A 15,283-nucleotide genomic window follows, 5' to 3' on the forward strand; every position below is an offset into this window, starting at 1 on the left:
GGGCAGCTGGCCCGGAGGCTGCGCATGCGCGAGGGTCCTTGCACTCTGGTGGTCGCGGCGCCGCTCTGGGGCTGGAGGCTGGTGGGTGTTGGCGGCCGCAATGACCCAGGCGGAGAAGGGGGACGCGGAGAACGGGAAGGAGAAGGGCGGGGAGAAGGAGAAGGAGCAGCGCGGCGTGAAGCGGCCCATCGTGCCCGCGCTGGTGCCGGAGTCGTTGCAGGAGGTGAGGCCCCGGGGGCAGGTCTCGGCTGAGGGCCCTCGGCCTCTAGGCGGGGTGGGGAGGCCGGGGCCGTGCACAGCCTCGGGGCGCCCCTCGTGGGGGGTGCAGGGGGTGTCCGTACCCGTCCCGGTCGTCGCGGGTCGTCGCGGGTCGGGACGCCGGGGCGAGGGAGCGCCGCGGGCTACGGGGCCGGGCGGCCGGGTCACTGACGCGTCCCCACCGCCCGCCTCCACCAGCCGCCGTGCGAGCCTCGGCGTCCCCGCGGTGACCGAGGACGGGGCTGTCCCCTGCCTCCCGAGCTGCTGTGAGGTTTCAGCGGTCGCAGGTGGCGTTTAGCGCCGGGCCTGGCTCCCAGGGAGCATCTCTCAGTGCTGGTGACGGAGAGTTAGGGTTCAGACTTTCTTCTCGGTTAAGGAAATCTCAGGTAGTGGAGGTCATTTCAAGCTTAAAAGGAGGGAAAAGGTAGACGTTTGTCTGAACAAACGTTAGGAACTAGTGTGTCAAAGAGAGTGCAAGATTAAGCCATACCAACCAGAAAAACGTTATTTGCAGTAGCATGGCAGGCACAGGGCGTTGATATTTATAATCTTACTAGTTAGTCAAGGAAACGCCAACATTGCCATGGGAAAACGGGCAGAGGCAAGGTACCGTTCTCAGCAGAAGTCAGGAGGCATTTAAATGCTCAGAATTTCGTGTTGGACATCTCTGAGGGCGTTTCCTCACTGGTAGAGGGGTTAAGGATAATACGTAGCAGCTGTAAAATATACAGCACAGTGCCTGGCACATGGTAAGCCCTCAGGGGGGTTATTACTGTTGCACAGGCCTCAGTTTCTCCATCTGTCTAGTTGAGGGGCAGACTGGATGGCAGACTAAGGGCCCTGCGGGTTCTCACCCTCTAGGATTCTCCTGCTCTGTGAGGGGGAAGCTGGAGGGAGAGCTCGCAGTTGTGGTGGGGCCACAGGTGTCAGAGCGTGGGGTGGGAGGACCCTGTGGAGTTACTGGGCACCCGCAGAAGCTACCTCCTCCAGCCCTGATGGTCTGGGACAGTTTCTTCAGAGGCAGTGATGTCTGGACTAAGGCCTGAAGGATGATTAGGAGTTAGGCAGGGGGAAGGAGGAATCTGAGAGAGGGAGAACAGCGCGGAAGAGACCTGGGGCGAGACAGGATGTGAAGTGTTGGAGATCAGCATGGAGTTGGGGAAGAAGAGGAAGCAAGAGATGAGACTGGAGATCTTAGCAGGGGCCGTATCGTGATGGTCATATAAGCCAAAGAGTCTGGCCCCTTCTCAAGGTGATAGAGAACTTTTGAAGCGCCAGCCAGACTCTGAGCTACTTGATTAACTCTGAATCCCTGCAGTAACTCTCTGTGGTAGAAACTTCAGCAGAGCGAGGAAGTGATGCAGTCTGAATTTGAAGCCAGATCTGTGACTCCACGCCTGAGCCCTTAACCACTGTAGCCACATTTCCTTAACTTCAGTCAGTTGTTTAACACTCTTTGGTTTTTCCCTATCCTCTGTGGCACCTGAGCTGTAGTTTGCTTGGTAACTTTTTTGCTCCATCTTATCTTAAGCGGTAGTATCCAGGAAATAATATGTAGGATGTACCAGCTAGTTTTTTTTCTAATACATTAAAATAAATATGTAATTATTAAAAATAGTTGTCTACACTTTTGGATACTACATGTACTACCTCAGAACTTCTCAATGTCCAGTAGCCTGTGTGCCATTAACAAAGTTACGGGTATCCCTGATGGCAGGCAGCCTCATCTGTTTGTCCCAGTCTGCTGGACAGATGTTGTCTGCCACAGCACAAAAAGCTTGGGAAGTACTGTTCAACATCATGCTGTGTGAAAGTGATGCCATCCTCATTCAACAGTTACCCCCTGGCTCTGTGTACCACGTGCCGGCATAGAGTAGTGAACAAGACAGAAGTGAGCCCTTTTCACAAGAAGAGTTTTATGTGTTGAGAGGGCAGACAGTAAATAATTATGAGTGACAAGTGTCATGAAAAGAAGGTATGCTCTAAGATTACAGTCATGTGCTGCATGACGATGTTTCAGTCCATGGCCAAGTGCATATACGACAGCGGTCCCATAAAATTAGTACCATAGCGCCTAGGTGGGTAATTGGCTTTACCATCTAGGTCAGTGTAAGTACACTGCATGATGTTTGCACAACTATGAAATCACCTAGTGAGACATTTCTCAGAATGTATCCCCATTGTTAAGCGACACATGACTGTGTATTGCAGGGGGACGAGCAAACCTAGTCTGATGGCATTTAACTTCAAACCTAAAGGAAGCAGTAAGATTTACCAGAGAGAAAGAATATTGTAGGCAAAGGGAATTGCTTTTGTGAAGGCCTAGAAGTCAGCATGGTGAGTTAAGAAATCAAGAGACACCTAGATTGGGAGGATTAAAGAGACCCAAAAAGCGGGGCTGGCCCTGTGGCATAGTGGTTGAGTTTGGCATGCTCTGCTTTGGCAGCACAGGTTCATAGGTTCGGATCCTGGGTGCAGACCTATATCACTCGTCAGCCATGCTGTGGTGGCAATCTCCATATAAAAAAAAAGTGGAAGAAGATTGGCACAGATGTTAGCTCAGGGCTAATCTTCCTCAAGTGAAAAAACGAAAAAAGAGAGAGAGACCAAAAAGGAAGTTGTTCCAGAGTAAGCTTAGAGAAGTAGGCAGGGTCTTGATCTTTGAGGTTCTGGACTTAATCTAATTGGCAAGCTGTGGAAATGTTTTAAGTGGAAACTTGCCAAGAAGACACCACTTTAACTCGGGGCAGGCAGAGTACGTGCTAGCTGAGGAGTCACGCTGGAATGCTAGCTCTTAACAGAGGATCCTGTTGTCAAAGGGGTTGTCAGGGTCTTCTTCCTTCCCCGACTCCCTACTGAAGCTTTGGGTCTCCAACAAGTTTACATGGTAAAGGTTCCCCAGGTGATTCAGATTAGATTCTGCCCCCTTGTGAATTATGGATCTAAAACAATTACCATCTGAAAGTAAAGTCCACAGTCGCCACTCCACTGTCCTGATTTGTGCTTTGTCAGTCCTTGTTCACTGTCTCCCGAGAGTGGATTGTGAAATGCAGCGAAGTTATCTGACTTATGAGGATAGAATTGTGAACTTGGGCTTTTTAACCCCAGATTTTTGCCCAATCAGGTAAGTAGCACAGAACCAACAACGGTAAAGTTTTTAAAAACAATGACCAAAATACGGTTTATGCACGCACTTGGAAAGGGTCTTACTTCCCAGGATTACAAAATAATACTTTTATCCTTACATTAATTTTTTTCCCTCACCTGTTCAACCAGTGGTTTTAAACCTGAGTGATCATATTAATCACCTCAGGAGCTTTTGAAAATTGCAGACTCCTCAGCTTTCTCTCTGGAGAGTCCGAATTAGAAAATTTGTAGTGGGAGGCTTAGGGTCATTTTTTCTTTTTTTTTTGTACAAGCATCTTTAGGTGATTCAAATTTAGGGAACCAGCACTTTACTAGTCATAGTATTCCCTACACTCTTATTCCTTGTTTGACTGTCTTCCCTGGTAAACAGAAGCATCTCTGACAGTCAGGACTTATTCTTGGTACCCCTTGTACCCACAGTGCCTGGCACGGAAATGTCCAGTAATTGCAGGTTAATTTACATTGGGTGATTATGGTTTTATTAATTTAAACAAATATTTGTTGGGCTGTGTACTGTGAGTCGGATCCTAGGAACACAGAGATACAAAATGAGTTTGTATTCAGGCAGGGAGCAGCAACCAGATGCCTCTCAAAGAACTCTGTTTACTGAATTATTTTGATACCTTTGAGTTCAATAGTCATTACAGGAAACTACCTTCTTAGTCTAGCTTGTTACTATATGTTATTTAACTTGTTACCTGCAGATTATTTACTAAGGGCACACTCCTGTGTTTTATATTTGCAGCAAATCCAGAGCAACTTCATCGTCGTCATACATCCAGGTTCAACAACTTTAAGGATTGGTCGAGCCACAGACACCCTTCCTGCCAGCATTCCTCATGTCATTGCACGAAGACACAAACAACAAGGGCAGCCCGCATACAAGGACAACTGGCTCCTAAGGGAGGGACTAAATGTAAGTCAGAGTTGGAGAACCTGGAGAGAAAGCCCAAGGTTATTTCCTTGAGAGGGCTTAGACATCCAAGCGTACACAGTTATCTTGAATAATTACATTTGTAGCTTTAATGGGTTTTAAAACAATAGCATCATTCAGGATTACAAATGTCATTTTTCATCTGATAGATTGTAAAGAAATAATTATAACAAAAGTAAGTCCAATTTTTTTTAACCATCAGGATGAATTGAGTATTGATAAATGTGATCTTAATGGAAGATACAGAATTGTCACTTGAAGTGATACGTTCGAGTCTCTATTAACTGACTGCCATATTTTCTCTTCCAGACACTTAGAGTTTAAACTGAGCTCATATTTTCAGTCCATAAGCAAATTGAATTGCCACAATAAACATTTATTAGAATCTTAGGTCAAATCATAATTTAAAGGCAGTAAACATTTACTTTTTTTGTTTTACAGATTTTATTTTTTTTCCTTTTTCTCCCAAAGCCCCCTGGTACATAGTTGTGTATTTTTTAGTTGTGAGTCCTTCTAGTTGTGGCATGTGGGACACTGCCTCATCATGGCCTGATGAGCGGTGCCATGTCCGTGCCTAGGATTCGAACCAGTGAAACCCTGGGCTGCCACAGCAGAGCATGCAAACTTAACCATGTGGCCACGGTGCTAGCCCCAACACTTACTTTTTGCAGATAGTAATTTTTAGGAAAAATTTTCAAGATAGGTGATAAATATATATATTGCATTGTAATCCACTTTTAAGTTTTAAATTGAGGATAGTTTTAGGAACTTGCAGTTTCTATAATTCTGATAGTAAGCCCTAGGATTCCAATTTTTGACATAACTAGCAGACTATACTTAAGTCCACTTCTAAATTTAAATATAACTTGACGACATAAGAGTCTAAAATTCACCTATGTCTTTGGATCTTAGAATTCTACTTTAGGGAATAAATCTCAGGAATAAAAATGGAAAGAAAACAAAACATATCTACACAAATATTTATGGGTATTTTACATTCTTTACTGTATCACAATAACTTGAATACTTGTTGATTAAGCAAAATAACACATGAAGTAATATAACATTGTTATAAAATTGTAAACCTGAGAATTATGTAGATGTATGGAAGAGTCTCTGAAGTAGTTTGTCAATATAAAGTAGCTATGCTCTGAGGGGTGCTAGGAAAAATTTTATCAACCAGAAGTCATTTGAGGTTATAGATTTTTGCAAATAGTTGGTTTATGGTGAGGGTTCCTTTCTGACTTTTATTATAAATAATAAAAAGATTACTTTGAATTCTGAAGATTAATACATATGTCAGAGATTAAGGAAATGCTATTTATTGACAAGGGAGCATTTCCCATTGCTGGATTAAATTACCAGTTTGCCAAATTGCCTTCTTTTTCACCAAATCCTTCGTACTGCTCATATTTCATTCTTTTTTCCCAGAAACCTGAAAGTAACGAACAAAGACAAAATGGTCTTAAAATGGTGGATCAAGCAATATGGTCTAAAAAGATGTCAAATGGTACAAGACGGATTCCCGTGTCCCCTGAACAGGTTCAGTCTCAACTCCTTAGATTTGTTCTTTTACCACAGCTACTCTATCATAATGCCATTGTGTGCTCTCCCTATTTCATTATGCAGACGCAAGATGAGATTTCCTTAAAATAGGAAGAAAGAACATTCATAGCCACCTATGGAATACCTGAATCAGTGTCACAAATGCTTAGGCAAGCCAAATAATTTTTGAGGTTGTGGTTCTTATAGCAGTTTGATGAAAATTTACAGTTTACCTGAGAGTATTAAGTGTACAATTCCAGGATCTTATTGGGAAGCTGTATTCTTACTACATTTGCCGTTTTATACGATAAACCAGTACTATTAGGTATGAGCATGAGTCAGTATGATATAAAAATTTGTATTCAACTTTAAGCAGAGTGCAGTATTAATTATGGACTGGCTGTGAATCACAGCCTAGGCATTAAAATCACAGAAAAAATCAAGATTGCAGAAGAGGGCAAGAGAATCCTTTTGTTACCAGTCAGTATTTTGCCAGATATCTTGGATTTGTGATTAAAATTTGCCACTTTACCTGGTCTCTGAGAGAGAGGAGAAAAGGGGACTCATACTACTCCCCCCACTTTTTTTCTTGCATAAATTCAGAGAATTTTCTGATGCTCTTTCGTTGCAGGCACGCTCCTACAACAAGCAGATGCGACCTGCAATTTTAGATCACTGTTCTGGAAACAAGTGGACAAACACATCTCATCACCCTGAATTTTTGGTAGGAGAAGAGGTAGGAAACTTCTTTACAGTGAAATGGAAGGAGAAAACCTGATCCTAGTCAAAAATTCATTTATTTTGCCATCCAATTATTGTTTCCTAGCATTCCATAATCCTACTTTGAGGACCAGATATTCATATTGTCTCCTGAAATGTTAGATTCTACACTCTCAGCATTTAGAACATTCAGCAAATGTTAATGATAATTTCTGGCCTTAGATTTTTGAATGTGAACCCAGAAAACCGTGAGAGAAGAGTTTTAACAATGTATTCATCTCCCTGTCTTTTCTAGGCCTTGTATGTTAATCCATTGGATTGTTATAATATCCACTGGCCTATTAGAAGAGGTCAGTTAAATATTCACCCAGGACCTGGGGGCTCCCTTACGGCTGTTCTGGCAGATATCGAAGTAATATGGTCTCATGCAATACAAAAATACTTGGAAATCCCACTGAAAGATTTAAAGGTGAGCTGAAATTCCCAGTACTTGGATTGTCTTTAAGATTTTTGGTCAATAAAAGTACACATTATGGAGTTGTCTGTAATACTGTGTCCTTGAAGCATTCTCAGCCTTGAGGCGTTGAGGGTATCTTTTCTTCTTCACTGAGTTTCCCTCTGTTGCTTTCTCTTTTTCTTATTGTGTTTGTTTCTTGGGTGTCTCTCTACTACTCTGCAGTCAGCAAGCTTCCTCATGTTTATAAGCCCTCTCTGGACCTTTTTCAGATACATCACTTGTCTTATTTTTTATTTCAGAAGTTTTAAATAATTCAAAGGAAAAAACAGCCCAAACTTTAACGTTTTCTTTTTTTTTCATAAAACCCAAGAAATAACAGAGAGGTTTGAGTTTTTATTCTGGGCCTCTAACCATTGCTGTTCCTCCTCTAGATAGAATCCTCTCTGAAGACAGGTGTGGTGACATTTATTTTGACTGGACTTTAGTGTTAACTATTTTATCTTTTTTCTTTGTTCTTCTTTTTAGTATTATAGATGTATCTTGTTAATTCCTGATATCTATAATAAACAGCATGTGAAAGAATTAGTGAATATGATCCTAATGAAGATGGGTTTTTCAGGTATGTCTGATATTCCATTGAAACCTACTTGAAATGAGGTTCTTTTCTTTATTACTGACAAAGTTAATCTAATTCACTACCTTGCTGAAATGCTTATTTGAGAGGATCCGTGATGCTTGGACACTTGCCCAGAGACTCCTAGACTTTTGCTGATTATTTGTCTTAGGATCTTCACTGCTCCCCAGCTGAGCACTCCTCTGCCTTTTGTTTTTTCAGGGATTGTGGTCCATCAGGAGTCTGTGTGCGCCACCTTTGGAAGTGGTTTAAGCAGCACGTGTATTGTAGATGTTGGAGACCAGAAGACAAGCGTGTGCTGTGTGGAGGATGGGGTCTCCCATCGGAACACTCGGTAAGGGACTCAGGAGGTGGCATTCCTCGTCCTTCTCCCCTCACAGTCTGTTCAACTATAAAGCATCACAAATTAGAAAGAAATTTTTATAAGGAATTATATATTCAAATTTTGCATAGGAAACCAGCATTATTCTGGACATGTGAATTCTATAAGGCTACAAACGACTGATTTTACCCTTCCCATTGGAACTCTCATATGGGTTCAGTCAGGAGCTCCTGAATGTCCCAGAGTGGTTGTGTGCTTTCCTGCAGAGATCAGCTCTATGTCTTTTGTGTGGTCTGACATAGAGATATCAATTACACTCACAGCAAAGCTTTATTTAGGCAAGTTGTATAACAGAAAATAGGTGTTCAGGTCTGAATTCTTTGGCTAGCTAGCATTTTGAGTATTTGCGTTTGTTGTCATAATTGTGTTCAGTGAGCGATGAATAACTTTGTGGTGGTCAGATTCCTTCATGATGGCATCACTGAAACAAAAGTCAATAAAATAACTGTCAGGGCAGGTTTGCTGCTTGTCCTTCCTGAGATAAGCACAACACTGGTAAGCAGGCCAGGCAGTGCACATGTGGGCTCCTGCAGCATGCAGTGTTCCCAGGATGGCTGCTTTAGGATGCTTTAGTTCTTCCTGTCCCTCACATAAGTAGTTTGAGTGTCAGAGTATAGAAACAAATGGAAAAGGGGGCCCAGGCAATGCATGAGAAAGGTTCATCTGTTCCCTCTCACCCCAAGCTACCATGCATTCAAAAACTCGAAATAAGTTATTTTGGCTCATCTCTTGTTTATATTATGTAATGCCAGTCGCTCAAAGTATGAAGAAAACACTAGACCCAGGTCTTCTACCACTAAAGTAACTCAGCAGTGGTCTTTCCAAACTGTAGAAACATTCAGTTTGGCTAGCGTTCTCTAATCTCCCATCAGTTTGTCTTAGGGTGTCAGTGCCTGCCACCTTGACATGCCGGTGAGTGTAGACAGGCAAACAGCTGTCATATAGTGAACATGTTGACTTGGAAATGAGCTGGATTTAATAATGTGTGTTCTGTTTCTTGGAGACGTTTTACAAACTGCATGACTGCTTCTGGGTGCCCCACCACTGGTTTTTTCCAGAGTTGCCTTTCTCCCATCCATCCATTCTGTCCTTTCCTTCTTTAATTTATTCCTGCAACAAACATTTCTTGAAAATTGCTATGTTTTACCATGCCTAATGGAGTTCTTGAATCACCCTTTGCACTTTCTCTGCCCTTTTCTCTTAACTCTAGGCTCTGTCTGGCATATGGGGGATCTGATGTGTCAAGATGTTTTTACTGGCTGATGCAGCGAGCTGGGTTCCCATACAGAGAATGCCAGTTAACAAATAAAATGGATTGCCTTCTTCTGCAGCACCTTAAAGAAACTTTTTGTCATTTAGATCAGGTGAGAGCAAAATCAAAATTGCTGATTATTTTTGTTTTCAGGAAAATTTTAAGATATTTAAAAGGCAGTTAAAAATTTAACAGTATCATGCTACTCTGTCAACTCTAGGTGATAAAGCCTTGAGGCTGAAGCTCTTAAGGAGTGAGTTTCTTGGTGAGGTCAGAGCCATGAGGATGTGTCTCAGGCTCTGAAAAACACAGCTTGTTTTTCTAAGGAAGAGAGGTTAGCAAATTTCTTTCTTTGTAGGATCTCTGATCATTCTGATAAAGGATGAAGATAAACCTTTAGGTGTAATGAGTAGTAGCTGGTAAATATTTAGGTACAGACATGGCACCATTTGAAGCAGTTTCTTATTATTGTGAACAGTCAGTGTTTAGTCATTGCTGTATGTGGATTGCTACGTTTTTATTTTTTTTGTTTTAGACTTTTTTTTTTTACCTTTTACAAGCAATATTCTGAATAAGAAAATTTTGAGAAACATAAGACTAGGTAACATTCCCCAGTTATTGAGAGAATTGGCTTATTGATTTCGGTCATTTTTATATTAGTGTATATTGATAATGAAGCAAACAAAAAAAATGCAGATGCTGGAAATTTCAGAAACGTTAAAAGGGAGGCAAGGTACAATTGAACTCTGTTTTATTAAGTTCCAGTGAGAGTGGTAGAAAGTTGTAGGGCAGTCTTTTTATAGGTGAGATTTAGATGGTAGAGAGGCATAATTGTAATTTTAGGAGTTTACATGCACTTTTACTGATCCACTGACAGCATCTTTTCCTGGAATCAGGATATATCTGGGCTTCAGGACCATGAGTTTCAGATTCGACATCCAGATTCCCCTGCCCTACTTTACCAGTTTCGATTAGGAGATGAAAAACTCCAGGTAATGTATGCGTGTATGTTTCCATGGGTAGAAAGAAAGTCAGCCATGTTCAGTCAGACTGAGAGAATGTGCACTTGCTGGAAACCTCGTGAGGTCAGAATGTCAACTGGTTGTGGATTATCTGCTAAACCAACATTTAAGCAACGGATGGAGTACGGATTACAATAGATCTGAGGGCTTTTGAATTAACCACTATGTGACTGGTTGTTAATGAGAGAGAGGGGCACCATTGTTATTAGGAAATTATAAAGTAGATTGCTAGGTACTGTACATTTGCTTTGAGATTTCTCTCTGAGGTATCATATCACCCATTCAGTTGGATGATACGTGAGTTTTCTGGCCTATCGTGCACTAAGGAAGTAATGCTACTCCCAAAAAAGAATGCTACCCAGTCTAACTTCTAGGATCTGATCTGCTTGTTTTGTTTTTGGAAGAACGAAATTTAATGGGTTCGTTTTTTCAAGAGGAGTATCCTCAGTTGATTGGTCAATGTCTTTCTTTCCATGCACAGGCTCCAATGGCTTTGTTTTACCCAGCAACTTTTGGGATTGTTGGACAAAAAATGACAGCTTTGCAGCACAGGTCCCAGGGCGACCCTGAGGATCCTCACGATGAACATTACCTGTTGGCTACACAGAGCAAGCAGGAGCAGGTCTGCAGTAATTCTGCTTGAAAGGGGACAGCTTTGTCCCTGAAGGAGAAGTTTGCTCATGTTTAATGGATTATGGCAGCCACTGCACTCTTACAGCATACTAAAGCTGATACTATTTTAGAACTGTAGATGAAGTGAAGCCTAAATTTAAATTTGGATGACAGATTTCTTCATTCAGCAGACGTTAATCTAGTTTTCAGAATACCAGTCCACACATTTACAAGTTAATAACGAATTTGGTGTATATTATTTACTTACATTGTCTACTTTTGAATATTTATCCAATAGTAAGTATTTCCAGGAAAATCTCACCCATTTTTTAATTTTAATGTGAAAGGTGTGTGGCATAGGCAAAGACCTGAATTCCTTTGTCCAAAGCTGATCGCAGTAATAGAATGTCTGATGCAGGGACGCAAATTAAAGATATCATCTGCCAACAAAACAGCAGCTCATGATGGAGAGAAGAGCGCTGTAAACCTTTTCTAGTCTTTGTTCCTGTCCCAAAGGTGAGCCTGAGGTGGTTAGACAAGGTCTGAAAATGAGGATTCCATAACAGCTGCTGGTCCAAGAATTCCACTGAAATACTCCACTTAAAAACATAGTTCAAGGGGGGAAAAAGTCCATCTACACTGACGTTTCAATTTTAAAACTCAACCAGTAATTGTAAGGTTCTGAGACCTGCCCTGCCTGCCAGTGACTGCTTTGGAATTGTCAGCACATCCTCATCTCTGTACACCACCTCTCACTCTAGGTTATGTGGGAGTGGGTACCAGGTGGTTGGTTGTACACTATGGTGTATTTCCTCTCTGCACCATGGTGACAAGCCCTCATTTTGTAGTAGTGTATAGTAGGGAGGGAGGGAGTGGGGGATCTAGCTGGAGAACATGAGCAGCGTTCTGTCATGGTCATACCATCTACTTGGTTGTTCTTTTCATTGATTTAAAGTCTGCAAAAGCTACTGCTGACCGGAAGTCTGCATCCAAACCCATTGGATTTGAAGGGGATCTTCGTGGCCAGTCCTCTGATCTTCCAGAAAGACTCCATTCCCAGGAGGTGGATTTGGGATCCTCTCAGGGAGACTGTCTGATGGCTGGCAATGATTCTGAGGAGGCCCTCACTGCACTGATGTCCAGGAAGACTGCCATTTCGCTGTTTGAAGGGAAAGCCCTGGGTCTGGATAAAGCCATCCTTCATAGTATAGACTGCTGTTGTAAGCACATTTGGGGAGGTGGGGAGATAGCAGTTAAGTGAACTGTTCACGGGGTGGTTGTGTAGTGTGGCATATTTATTCAAAAACTATCGAGTGCATAGTTTGTGCTTGCATTGTCAGGTGTTGGGAATTGGTTCCTGGCATCGTTGAGCATATAGCCTAGTGGAGGAGACTGAAATAAGTCAATTTATCACATAAATGTGAAATTACAACTGTGGCAGGTACTACAAAATTGAACTGAAGGGTACTGACTGAGAGTTTCGGTTGGAGGGATTTAACAGGGGATTCTGCTCAGTATGGGTGGCGTGGAGGGCGGCAGGCAGGGAAGGCTTCCTTGAGGAAGAGCCGCTTGAGAGAGATCTACAGGGTGAGTGGGGTTAGGCAGTCTCAGATCGGGTGGCATTCTAGGCAGAAGAAGCCTGGATGAAGGCCAGTTTGGCTGGGAAACAGGGTGCGAGGGTCAGACTAGAGAAGTGGTAAGTACACACCATGTGGGACTTTGTTGGTCCCGTTAGAGATTTTGGTCCTGATCCTGCGAGTAGCAGAGTGAGGGTGCGGCCAGCAACATGCTCACACTGGTGTTGGCAAGACTCCTCTGGCTGCATTGTTGAGGGTGCGTTGGAGAGAGACCCTTAAGGCTCTTACAGTTGTCCAGGCAAGAGATGTTGGTGGCTTAGGGAGGTGATGGATATGGAGAAAAAGTGCGGAAGGAATATCGCTATCTTTTCAGCATCTGATGATACCAAAAAGAAGATGTACAGCTCCATCCTGGTGGTGGGAGGTGGTTTGATGTTTCATAAAGCTCAAGAATTTCTGCAGCACAGAATTCTCAACAAAATGCCACCTTCATTCAGGCGAATTATTGAAAATGTAGACGTGATCACAAGGCCCAAGGTATGCTGTTTGTGGTGCAAGTTGGACTGTATACAAATGAAACCAGCATTGATTATTCCTAATTGTAATGTTTGTGGACGGATAGAATCCTGGGAGGCATGGGCTTGTGTCTGGGAGTTCTTGAGGGCTTGGAGCAAGTGGGAAAAATTACTTCCAGCAGGGTACAGCGGTGGTGGGAGGAGCTCTGCTCCAGGGGACTGGATTCCTGCATGACTTTGTGAAAGGACTAGTGGGGGCAAGACTGCTCTCTCTCCTCAGCCAGAACAACTCCACTTTGCTCTCTCTCTCATGTTAAGGATCTGCTGCTGGTTCCTGGGCCAGGTGGATCTTTAAGGATCTTTTTGGCTTGAACTATCTTGAAAAGAAACATAAACCTACGAATTTATAAACAGATTGTGTCTATATTTCATTGTATCTCACAGACAGTTCCTGTAAATGTTCGTATTTAATTTTAATCCTGAAGGAGGGGTTGTGAGATGTATTTGTTCCGCTCAAACTTCAAATTAAGTTATCTCCTTACGTATGTTCCTGCCTACAGGGCCTGACTGTTTGTGGAATAATAGTGACTAGTAGCACCTTCAGTAATAAAAACTAAAAAGTTTTCTTGTCAGTTGAAACAGAAAAATGTCTGTAGTTCATGGGTCCCGCATGGGTCTTTAATGCAGGTTGAAAATCTGGCTTATTAGGTATTGACTCAGCAGGGTTTTTCTCACCCCCAAATTCTAGTAAATGATTAAGTATACGTCTTGTCTGCTTATGCTGGAATATCTTTATCCCTTCCAGGACATGGATCCCCGGCTGATTGCGTGGAAAGGAGGGGCAGTGTTGGCTTGTTTGGATACGACACAGGAACTGTGGATTTATCAGCGAGAGTGGCAGCGCTTTGGTGTCCGCATGTTACGAGAGCGTGCCGCTTTCGTGTGGTGAAACGGGAAGGAAAAAGTCACCGTCGAAGACCACAAGCAAGCCTTTTGGTATAAAAGACTCTTACAGAATATACGCTTTTTAACTTATTGGCCTAGATGCTTAAGTTTCATGGAAAATAAATAAATTTTAACTTTTATGATGAGGACATTGGTGTGAAATTATGAGCTGGTTTTGTAGTCAGGACATTTGAGAATAAACATGAATTTACTCTTCAGTGGTAAACTCCTGCCCCTTTCTCAGGGTCGCACAGATTCCCCAGTGAGGTAAAATGCTGCTGCTGAGTGGTTCTTAGGTGTTGAAGCTCTTCATTGAAGTTGACTTCTAAGTGTGTGATGCACCCACAAGGGGTGGGTGTGTGACTTATGTGCCTGAATTGTGAGAAGAACTGTATGGTCATGAATTTTCCCTCTTGTCTAGTATAGCAGCACGTATGACATGACTCATGTCCTCTTGGAATTCCAAATAGGAAAAAACTTTTTTTTCCATTTTGTGTTGGATTACAAAAAAAGATTGGGGCCCATTCAGGTCTAGATTTCCAGAGGCAAAGACTTCAGGCTGGGCTGGCTGGATTTTGTTACCTGATATGCTCTAGGGTGGGCTTGGGGAAAGAAAACAGTCATTTGACCAAAACAGAACAAAAGGTAAAAAGGAAAACTCGTTTCCTTCCTAAGAAACGATTTAGGTATAATTTAGATTTAACTTGTCTTGTGCAGATAAACAAGATGACTGCTGTAATTGCTACTAACTTAATCATCAAGCCCCCAGTTTTCCTTTCCCTGAAGAGCCATTGGCAGTGTGTGGAGTTCTTTGTGTTCAGTATGATGGTTGACCTTAATCTGAGCAGTCTGAAGGGAAATTTCAGTAATGGAGACGGCTGTTACTACCAGTGGTCCAGGCCTTGGGGGAGCCTTCTGAGATCTTGACCAGAGGAAGCAAAGGCATTGTCAGGAGACAGGAGCCAGTCACTGAGCACAGCCTGTGGCTCAGAGACCTGAGAGGATAGAGAGAATGCTGATTCTGATACTGCCACTCCCTGTAGGCACCTGCTTCCACCATCCCACTTACCAAGAGAGAAGGCAGGCCAGGGGAAAAACAAAAGTAGAGACAGATAAGAGATGAAGGTTAAGAGTGGACTATAGAAAAGAGTAAGGGGGCCGGCCTGGTGGTGCAGCAGTTAAGTGCACGTGTTCCAGTTCAGCAGCCCAGGGTTCGCCAGTTCAGATCCCGGGTGTGGACATGGCACCACTTGGCAAGCCATGCTGTGGTAGGCGTCCCACAT

At 42.9% G+C, this 15,283-nt stretch overlaps 1 protein-coding gene across 4 annotated transcripts in view; it reads left to right on the plus strand.

The window, feature by feature from the left end:
• Positions 1–15,283, plus strand: part of ACTR8 (actin related protein 8) — a 19,951-nt gene continuing 4,668 nt past the window's right edge. For 2 of the 4 annotated variants that reach the window (XR_011527449.1, XM_070577074.1), the window contains exons 1-13: positions 1–223; positions 4,151–4,321; positions 5,771–5,881; positions 6,516–6,620; positions 6,900–7,073; positions 7,587–7,680; positions 7,897–8,029; positions 9,288–9,441; positions 10,226–10,321; positions 10,833–10,973; positions 11,919–12,183; positions 12,914–13,077; positions 13,861–14,051. Coding sequence is in view for 3 of the 4 variants with exons in the window: in XM_070577074.1 (XP_070433175.1) it covers positions 101–223; positions 4,151–4,321; positions 5,771–5,881; positions 6,516–6,620; positions 6,900–7,073; positions 7,587–7,680; positions 7,897–8,029; positions 9,288–9,441; positions 10,226–10,321; positions 10,833–10,973; positions 11,919–12,183; positions 12,914–13,077; positions 13,861–14,004 (1,875 nt within the window). In the remaining variant the exon portion in view is untranslated. Of the gene's footprint in view, positions 224–4,150; positions 4,322–5,770; positions 5,882–6,515; positions 6,621–6,899; positions 7,074–7,586; positions 7,681–7,896; positions 8,030–9,287; positions 9,442–10,225; positions 10,322–10,832; positions 10,974–11,918; positions 12,184–12,913; positions 13,078–13,860; positions 14,150–15,283 lie in introns of those variants that run through there. The other 2 variants (XM_070577077.1, XM_070577076.1) reach the window with 2 other exon arrangements.

This window comes from Equus przewalskii, chromosome 15 (genome assembly GCF_037783145.1).
Source record: "Equus przewalskii isolate Varuska chromosome 15, EquPr2, whole genome shotgun sequence".
Lineage (NCBI taxonomy): Eukaryota > Metazoa > Chordata > Mammalia > Perissodactyla > Equidae > Equus > Equus przewalskii.